General features: G+C 33.1%; 1 protein-coding gene across 1 annotated transcript in view; it reads left to right on the forward strand.

Moving 5' to 3' along the window:
- LOC134238486 (diacylglycerol kinase delta-like) overlaps nucleotides 1–8,012 on the forward strand; it is a 57,244-nt gene extending 49,232 nt beyond the window's left edge. The window contains exons 29-35 of the mRNA XM_062720614.1: nucleotides 1,970–2,081; nucleotides 2,491–2,520; nucleotides 3,546–3,641; nucleotides 3,968–4,108; nucleotides 4,743–4,842; nucleotides 5,216–5,355; nucleotides 5,832–8,012. Coding sequence (XP_062576598.1) covers nucleotides 1,970–2,081; nucleotides 2,491–2,520; nucleotides 3,546–3,641; nucleotides 3,968–4,108; nucleotides 4,743–4,842; nucleotides 5,216–5,355; nucleotides 5,832–5,948 — 736 coding nt within the window. The 3' untranslated portion in view covers nucleotides 5,949–8,012. The remainder of the gene's footprint in view (nucleotides 1–1,969; nucleotides 2,082–2,490; nucleotides 2,521–3,545; nucleotides 3,642–3,967; nucleotides 4,109–4,742; nucleotides 4,843–5,215; nucleotides 5,356–5,831) is intronic.
- The last annotated feature ends 2,515 nt before the right edge of the window (nucleotides 8,013–10,527 follow it).

Here is a 10,527-nt window from a genome sequence, read left to right on the forward strand (position 1 = left end):
CACTAAGATACATAAAATAGTGCATCGGTTTTTGATTTCGATGAACGATGTTGCCATGGTTACTAAAAATAGAATTTTCTGTGAAATTCCTTTAAAACGCTACTCCTTCTACAGTTTTAGTCTGATTTCAATATCACATGGCACACAAGTAGACTACACTAAGATACATAAAATAGTGCATCAGTTTTTGATCTTGCTGAACGATGTTGCCATGGTTACTAAAAATAGAATTTTCTGTGAAATTCCTTTAAAACGCTACTCCTTCTACAGTTTTAGTCTCATTTCAGTATAACTTGGCACACAAGTAGACTACACTAAGATGCATAAAATAGTGCATCGGTTTTTGATTTCGATGAGCGGTGTTGCAATGGTTACTAAAAATAGAATTTTCTGAGAAATTCCTTTAAAATGCTACTCCTTCTACAGTTTTGGTCTGATTTCAATATTACTTGGCGTGCAAGTAGACTACACTAAGATGCATAAAATAGTGCATCGGGTTTTTGATTTCGATGAACGATGTTGCCATGGTTACTAAAAATAGAATTTTCTGTGAAATTCCTTTAAAACGCTACTCCTTCTACAGTTTTAGGCTCATTTCAATATCACATGGCACACAAGTAGACTACACTAAGATACATAAAATAGTGCATCGGTTTTTGATTTTGCTGAATGATGTTGCCATGGTTAATAAAAATAGAAATTTCTGTGAAATTCCTTTAAAACGCTACTCCTTCTACAGTTTTAGTCTCATTTCATATCACTTGGCACACAAGTAGACTACACTAAGATGCATAAAATAGTGCATCGGTTTTTGATTTCGATGAGCGGTGTTGCAATGGTTACTAAAAATAGAATTTTCTGAGAAAAGCCTTTAAAACGCTACTCCCTCTACAGTTTTGGTCTGATTTCAATATTACTTGGCACACAAGTAGACTACACTAAGATACATAAAATAGTACATCGGTTTGATTTCGATGAACGATGTTGCCATGGTTACAAAAAATAGAACTTTCTGTGAAATTCCTTTAAAACACAACTCTTCCTATAGTTTGGGTCTCATTTCAATATAACTTGGCACACAAGTAGACTACACTAAGATACATAAAATAGTGCATCGGATTTTGATTTCGATGAACGATGTTGCCATGGTTACTAAAAATAGAATTTTCTGTGAAATTCCATTAAAACGCTACTCCTCTACAGTTTTAGTCTCATTTCAATATCACATGGCACACAAGATGACTACACTAAGATACATAAAATAGTGCATCGGTTTTTGATTTCGATGAACGATGTTGCCATGGTTACTAAAAATAGAATTTTCTGTGAAATTCCTTTAAAACGTTACACCTTCTACAGTTTTAGTCTCATTTCAATATCACTTGGCACACAAGTAGACTACACTAAGATGCATAAAATAGTGCATCGGTTTTTGATTTCGATGAGTGGTGTTGCAATGGTTACTAAAAATAGAATTTTCTGAGAAATTCCTTTAAAATGCTACTACTTCTACAGTTTTGGTCTGATTTCATTATCACTTGGCACACAAGTAAACTACACTACTTTACATATAATAGTGCATCGGTTTTTGATTTCAATGAACGGTGTTGCCATGGTTACTAAAAGTAGAATTTTCTGTGGAATTCCTTTAAAATGCTACTCCTTCTACAGTTTTGGTCTGATTTCAATATAACTTATCACACAAGTAGACTACACTAAGATACATAATTCTGTGCATCGGTTTTTGATCAGTACAAACCAGTAGAGCTACAGTCTCGATAGAGACTTCTGGTTAATTGAAGTAGCAACAGTATCTTTGTTTCATTACATATCAGCATGAGTGTATGATGTCTTAATTTTTGTCTTCCATGACTAAATTTTAAGTAAAATACATATACATTCAATTTAAAAAAGAAATTCATGAAATGTTGTTGTTAAGAGTTTCTGACAAATATATTTTTTATTGTAGTGTGAAGATAGCCTCCTTAAACTATAGTGCTGTAGAACAAGAGTTATTCCCCCTTGCTACACAGGCATCTGAATACATGGACCGTTTGTTTCCAGCAGGAAAATTAGCAGAGGTATGAAGCTTCCATGTAACATAGAATAAAAAGCTTACAGTCATAGATTTTATTACCTGTTGGGATTCACGATACATATCGGTCTTCTCAAAAAACTTCTTCCAGTCTTTTTGAATATTTATACTTCCCTGCATCATTTTTTCTCAATAGGCACAGGTATCTTTCATAATGTTTGAAATTATAAGCCTGATCTTTCCCAAATGAACTTCATAATTTCAATTCATTGAATGTTTTCTTTTTTCTGAAAGTATTGGTAGACTTTTTTCATTCATTGTTTTGTTAACAAAAAAAAAAAACTCATGTATGTAAGATACATATAGGTGAAAACTGTAATTTAAAAATTTTCATTGATAATGTGTATTCCCATAAATTTGACCTCCTGTTTAAATGTGTGTGGTTCTTGTCGTAGATGGAGGCGGGAGAAATGGAGTCGTATCAGGTGCTCTGGGTGTTGTCTGTCTGTCTGTCTTAGCAAACCCTATTGTCTCTCAGTTTTCCAGTTTTCTTATTTTCTCAGTTTTTTCCATTATTTTCCTAGCTTTTTGTCTACTTCTTTTTTCCTTCAATTTTCTGTTTTTAGCTTTATCACAGACCAAAAACATTTAGATCCAAAAAAGTAAGATGTCAAAATATAAGTGTATTCAGATATCTCACTAGATTACTTTTACATTTGATGAAGTGAAGTGTTCTGTAATAATGTGTTTCTTTTTCCAACCTTACACCCTGTTTATACTTTGCTGATAATCAGTGTGTTGTGTGATATTCCTTTCTTTTTTAATTATATTACTATTATGACATCACGAAAATCAGTCAGAAGTAGTGATTTATACTAATTGATTTCACTTAAATCAACATGTATAGTTAATTTTAAATAATAACCCATGCTTTGTGTTTCAAGAATTACACAGAAAAACTTGTATTGACATGTTTATAATCAAAAGGGTATAATTTGGTTTAGGGTAGTCACTGGGGTGAAAAATAATTTTTTTTTAAATTTCACTTTGACTCAACAAATAAATTTATCAAACTCTTGCATATGCAAAATGAAAAATCATTTACTTTAACATCCCAGCTTTAAATCCATATTTCTTTTTTTGTTAAATATGTTGATATTGTACAATTTTAGTTAATTTAAAAAGATACTGTATACAGGGTTATTTTCGCCCCGTGTTATTTTTGCCCTTTTGCACTTGCAAACAATTTTGCCCATTTTAAATTCACCCTGTCATAGTTCTGTTTAAGAAATTCTACTATGTAATTTGAATTCGCCCCGTTTTAAATTCGCCCAATCGAGAAGACGGCGAAAGGGGCGAAAATAAAACGGGGGTGAAAATTTCCCTGTATACAGTAAATAAAATTGATACACATTTAATACTAGTAAATACAGTTACTTACTGGTCACAAATAGAAGCATTTCAGTTTGAATCTTTTGTACAAATTTTTAATTTTTTGATTTACTTTTAGCCGACTTTGAGGAGCCAGGTGATTGACTTTGTCCGCAGTGTCCAGCATCTGAACCACGACACGAGTAACTTCTTAACGGACAAAGCCGCTGTTGTGGTAAGATCTGTCATAGAAAATACAGCGCAGTGGGTTTACGTAAATCTCATTGCGAGTGTTCAATTTAAATTTCCTGGTTAGGTTCCCATTTCCAGTGTCTGCACAGGCAATTCATAAAGTTTTAAAGAGAAAATATATTTTCTTGTCATACAAGAAATCTTGATTTTGTGAAGTTTTTGAAACCTTTGCAAGCTCAGTGTTATTTCAGTCATTAGCCTCAGCCTTTATGAAATTCTCTTTATGTTGATTTTTGTTTCCTACTTCTTCAATAGCCTAAGCCTTTATGAAGTTCTCTTTGTTTTGACTTTTGTTTCCACACTCTACAGAGACTGGCACCTGATATATCAGAACGTCTGAACGCTGCACTGGCTCACCTAGAAGTAGAGTTACAGAAGATATGCCAGGTCTGCGGAATTAACTCGACATTCCAGTACGACCCCTCACAGATCGCACAATCACAAGAGGAGGTAGGCAGCACTAGTCCCAATCTGTAATCTTCTCCTTTATTGTGTCAAAATGTAGCATATACCCAAAAAATACGTAATAATCCATCAAGACCACGTGTTTTTATTACTGTAATTTTGACTCATTTATCCTTAAAGTTAGACTTCCGTGAACTAGAGACTCGTTCCGTAGTATTTTTACATTATAATTTGGTTCATTTATCCGGACGGTAAATTTTAATTTGTACTTCCACTCTTGTCAACATTCACGCCTGAACTGAGTGACAAATGTTATCAAAACACTGGCCGGATTGATTGTTTTTACAAGACGATCACCTGTGACCTGTTATGAATGACTTACGATAATTAGTCCACAGATTAAGCATGCTAAGTGGATATGGTCATAATATACGAGAGATCGATACACAAATGAAAATAAACAATTAACTGTGTCGGTAACAGAAAAGAATTTTCTATTCAGTTATTTTCTTATCTGCGAGATATTTATAATTTTAGTACAGAGCTGTGTGAATTTAACATGCAAATTGTGTAATTTTCATCTTACTTGGTAGTTATCATCAAAAAATAAAAAACAAAACCTAAAACATTCAATCAAATTGAATAATTTTAGACAATCAATGATTTGTTTTCTCTTTAGTATGTTGATTCCAAATTAAAATTAGACTCGAACTCGATATTGACGGCTCGCTTGGGTGTAATCAAAGCTGCAAAAGAGAGAATTTGCTTGGCTATGTTCAGCAAGTAGAAAGTAAAAATAAGGTTATATCCAATGTTTGTCATTCTGCTCTCCAGCTACAAAAGAGCAAAGAGAAGCAATACATTCCAAGATTTAAGGCAGTTTGTTATTAAGAAAATTACCATTTTAAAATAATAAATTATTACTTAGTATTTATCTTTCTTTATATATATAAGAGTTACAATACAAATACAGTATTAGAAGAGAAATCAATATTTTCCTCATTATCAAATGCATTAAATAAGAGTAATATGGTAGGAAAACAACTGTTTGAAAAAAAAATTGTATCCAATTAATGGTACTCCCTAATATATTATAAAAAGTTCAGCATATGACAAAATAAAATGATACTGAACAAAAGTGTTATATTTCAGCGTACATTGTGTATAACTGGACTCCAGAAGACGTGGGACAGTGGCTGGAATCGCGCTCTCTGGCCGAGTATAAAGACTCCTTCATCAGGAACGAGATACGAGGCACGGAGTTACTTACCCTTGATAAGGGAGATTTACAGGTAAGGGATCCCTACAAATAGTACTCAGAAAATAAAACACCCTTACAAGGAAGAATTATAATACCTACAGAGAAATGATTTCCTTTTCAGTGACTTTAAAATTAAAATATATTATAAACTTAGCAATAAACAAATAACAATTATGACAAAGGAAGTTTGTCTGTCCTTAGTACTATTTCATGAGTGAATCTTACTTCATATAGATGTCAATAGAATTGCTTAAGGAATCAAATTTGCACATCCCTTGAACTTGGCCATTAGTGTGTTTTACTGTATCTAAGCATTGAAATGTTACATTCAAAGCATTGTCGTATCTTAGTATAATATAGTGGTACTATTGGGCTGTATACCTAGAAGATACAGACCTGTACATCTTACATTCTTAGCATTGTCGTATCTTAGTATAACATACCGTTACTATTGGGCTTTATACCTACAAGACTCGGGCCTGTACATCATCTGTTTGTTGTTTGTAGGATCTGGGAGTGACTAAGGTTGGACACCTGAAGAGAATTCAGCAGGGAATCAAGGAACTGAACAACCGAATGACGGCGTACGATAAATCGCTGGTGTTCGACAAGAATTCCTCCTGACACCGTTACTAATTATAGAACTTAACAACCAAATGACGGCGTACGATGAATCGCTGGTGTTTGACAAGAATTCCTCCTGACACCATTACTAATTATAGAACTTAACAACCGAATGAAAGCATACGATAAATCTCTGGTGTTCGACAAGAATTCCTCCTGACACCGTTACTAATTATAGATCAAGAGAAGAACGTTTATCTCTCCTTTATTGCCTTTTTTTTCTAATTATTTATATTTTGACTTCTGCATTTAAGGATTTTTTTTTTTACATGACATCTGGGTCTCAGTAGAGAGAGGTATACGTTGACAAAACAGGGTATGTGAAGCTTCTCAGAGGACGACTGATTAAATTCTAGAATTGTTGTTTAAATTTGTTTTCCTGCTCAGCCAGACGATCGATACCAAAGATGATTAGTGCTGAGCCGGAGGTTCGTTATCTCTTATTGGTGCTTATGGTTGTCTGGAAACAAGATCAACCCAAAGTTTATTTTTAGTGCTTATGTAATGAAGCATGTGTCAGGGTTTTTTTTGTGTCAATCAGAAGGAATAAAATCAATAATTCTTGTTGCCATAAACTGTCTTTTCAGTGTATTATATATTTTTTTTCTAACTATGATGTACTTAAATAGTAGTGGAATTTTAACATGTTGAGCATTAAGTTGGATACAATTGTCTCCCTCTCTTGAGAAATGTAGGGGGCAGGCCTCCATACTTGTGTTACCACTGTTTACATATTTTATCTTGCCTAAGTCTTTCCGATTGTCCACAACCATAGTGTAATACCTCTGTATGTGACTGTGTAGTGTGTAGTCGGTACTGCATCTGTTGACTGTCATGCTAAATCCTACAGAGATCTGTAAACCAGGCAGACTCGTCTTAAAGCCTTATAACGCTGATACATAATGATATAATATCATACATTTGGCATATTCTGCATCATGAAACTATTTTTTGATTTTGCAACGGGATAAATGTTACCAAAATTGAAATTGTGAATATTTTGAATTCCCTTTCTTCAGAAAAACAAGAAAAAATTGATCGATCTGTTTGATCAAATAACATAGATGTAGATTTTTGTCAAGAAACTTTCTCTTGGTATTTGCACTTGATAATAAGTTCCTTTGATTCCTGTGGAATTTCTGGAGAAGATGAACAACAACAAATGCAGTATATTTTTGTCCATTTTTACATTTTTATATGTAATAAATGTAAGTGTTTTTTTTTTCTTGTTATTTATAACTCATGTCTGCAGATTAACTAGTAAATTTTGGATAATGTTGATATATTTTGTACAGTTTTTTGTATTTTTTTATATATATTTCTTGTTTAATGCACCAGCTCCCGTTCCTATGACATAGATCTTCCATGTTACATACGTCTTTTGTTCTTCCATCATCCATCTCTTATACCACCTGTTTGCACAAATCCTGTCTTATGTATCTGACAATTTATTCATGGCAATATTTCTGTTCAAGTCTCCAACTGACTTTTTCCATCTTTTGCCAGCCATATTTTTTCTTATCCAATCCACTGTTCACAAACCCTTGATCTAATCAAACAATTTTTTTTTTTTTGAGAAATGTGATTGGTCTTGGTGTTGACCTGTTCAACCAATCAGCAAGAATGTAACAAAGCAGTAATCAATGACAGTATCTAGATACAGATTTTTTTCTTGACAGTGTGTTTCAGGGAATAAAAAGCTCATTTAAACAAATGATTGTGAGATAAGGAATCTTGGCCACTCTAACTGAATTTGACGTGGGTAGAGTGTGACCCAGTACATTGTATATGTATTGCTGATTATTATGTTTTACAGCCCATTGATCTTATTTTGATCCTTCTTTGCTGAATGTCAATATCAAAATGCACTTTTATTTTCATCTAATGCATCCAATGCATTCTGTGTTTTCCAATATCATAGTCCTCAACATTAATTGCTGTGTTAGGTCTAGAGTTTGTTAAACACTCTTTGAAAACACTTGGCTCCCACTTTCTGATGAAGATTTTAATTATCATTCTTTGATGGGTCACATGTATCCCCTTCATTTTATATTTAACATGTAATAGGATTCAGAATACCTAACCAAAGAACACACACCATAACAGGAAACAATACTGTGTAGCTTTAAGGAAATTGCTAACAGCTTTCAATTTTATCAATAATTACTATCTGTATATGTTGAACTTGATACAAAATATACTTGTTTACTATAGCTGGTTCAGAGTAGGATTGGTTTAATGCTTTATTTTTCTCTCAGACTTTTTTTTGCAAAAACAAAAAGGCCTCTTGTTTGCAAAATATATCTATGTCCAAAAATGAGGTTCATCTGTAAAGACAAAATTGATAGATGTTGCTCATGTGAATAAAGTTTTGGCAGAATTCAGAGGTATCACACCATTCTTCATGACATTTGAAAACTCTTGTCATCTTTTGCAGTTTACTTTAAAGAAATGTAATTTTCTAAAGTACTGCACAATTTCACTGCTTTTGAATTTTTAAACCATTTTATAAGTAAAGTTGTAATATTGACTTTTCATTAGACATTTACCAACTCTAGTATATATATCTCAGAGAGGGTTGAATACTTTCCTGCCTCTGCTGTGAACTTTTCATGGATTCAATATACACCACCATCTATCTATATTAAGTTTCCCTGCTTATAACCTTCAATATGTACTGTAAACCAACTTTTATTAGCGTGCGAGAAATTTTCGCGAAGTTCGCGAGAGCGTCTTCATCGCAAATATTTCCCGCCGCGAACCGGTCGTGTAAAGCTCTGTGTCTATTGACCAGAAATCCAAAAATACTTGATCGCGAAAATTAATGGTCGTGAACTAGTTTATCCCCAATAAATTGCGAACTAAAGTAGTCGTGAATAAAAGTTGATTTACAGTACCCCCTCTACATGTATCTATACATGTATTGTAAACTTCCTTTCAGAACAGGATCCTGGGCACTTATTGTTTTAATAGAGTTGTAATTCACTGATTAAATGGCAAATACCTATCATATTTTACAAACATGGCAGGCCATCAGTATTCATACATTTTTTTTTCAATTTTTTGACACCATTTTGATATATGGACATTAGTGCCCATACATTATTTCAATTCTTGAATACATTTATGAAATTTTAATCATAACATTTCATGTATTTTATTTTTTGGTCACCAATCCATAAATTATTACCATATTTTGGATACCAGTATCCGTACATTCTTGTAATGTTTGGATGGTAATATCTGAACCTTATTTCAGGTCTTTTAAGATGCCATCTGTAACGAAACAAAAAAGCCTCTGGGTGTATATACTGTGTAACAGTAATCAAGTACTTTGTTATAAACGAAGACAAAATCATCCTTTTCTTTTTTTTCAAGTAGATTCTCTAAAAAAAAATTGAATTTTAGATACACTACTTTTAATGATAAAATGGGTGATTAGATAACAGTACAGAATTGCAAGGATGGAGACTTTATGAATTTAACTACAATTTTTTTGTCTTCTCGCTTGTTAAAACTATAAAAACCTTTGATAATTGTGGCCAAACTACAACTTCTTAACCAGTGACTGGACTGAGGTCTAAGTTTGCGTGTTGTTGCCTGCGAGTCTTAATTTGTCCTAATTCTGTTCCAAGTCCTAGACACAGTGTAGTTGTTAGACTCGCGTGCCATTATTCACAGATGGGCAATAACTGACCATTGTTTTACAATGGACTCCATCACTGGCTTATTGTTGACCATGACATCAGATGTGTAACGATCTTGATTCAAGGTCATCTCATCAAGGTTACAGGCTGAGGGGTAGGGGGGACAAGGGAGTAGAATTGAGGGAAGTCATTTGATTTTCTAACATCAGAATTCTTAGGGCACTTTCCTTTAGACCCTTGTGAGAAGTTGACAACTAAATCTTTTCCTCTCTGTAACTCCAGACTAGTTCAAATTACTAGTATTTAAGATCCCTGGCCACATGTTGACAATCTATGAATATTTTGTTAGCAATTGTGCTTCTAGAGCAATTTTGTTTACTAATCTTATAAATGTTATAATGTCAATTTCAAACAAACCATTCCTGTTATTTATAAAACCATACCTCTTTCATGTTTGGGTGATCTAAAGATTGACCAATCAAATAGTTTTATTTATTTCAGAATTCAATGTCATATTGTCATGTTTCATTTGTTGTGAACTTGATTAAATTTGTACACAAGAATTCACAGAGTCTGTATTTTATCACTTGGTTTACTAGCTGATCAAGGATGCACTCCAGTATATCCCTGTCAGTTTGATAAGGTGTATGTCTAAAGGACATGGGTAGATAAGGCAAGCAAAATGCCTTTTATTTAGACCAAAAAAGCACAAAGGTGAAGAAATACATCTTAATTTTACAAAGTTTTCTTTGAAATTTCATCTAAGAAATAAAAAAAACTTAACTGAAATCATAAAGATTTGAAATTATTTCCCTTTGAAATAGCATTAACACACGAAAGATAGCAAAAGTTCATTTTTTCATGGGTTTATAGAATATAATTTTGATAAGGATTCCTTGCTCCATTTTAATTTTTAGCTATCCCGAGCTGAA

This window comes from Saccostrea cucullata, unplaced genomic scaffold (genome assembly GCF_032062105.1).
Source record: "Saccostrea cucullata isolate Sc308-1 unplaced genomic scaffold, CSIRO_AGI_Scuc_v1 ctg279, whole genome shotgun sequence".
In the NCBI taxonomy this organism is placed as follows: Eukaryota; Metazoa; Mollusca; class Bivalvia; order Ostreida; family Ostreidae; genus Saccostrea; species Saccostrea cuccullata.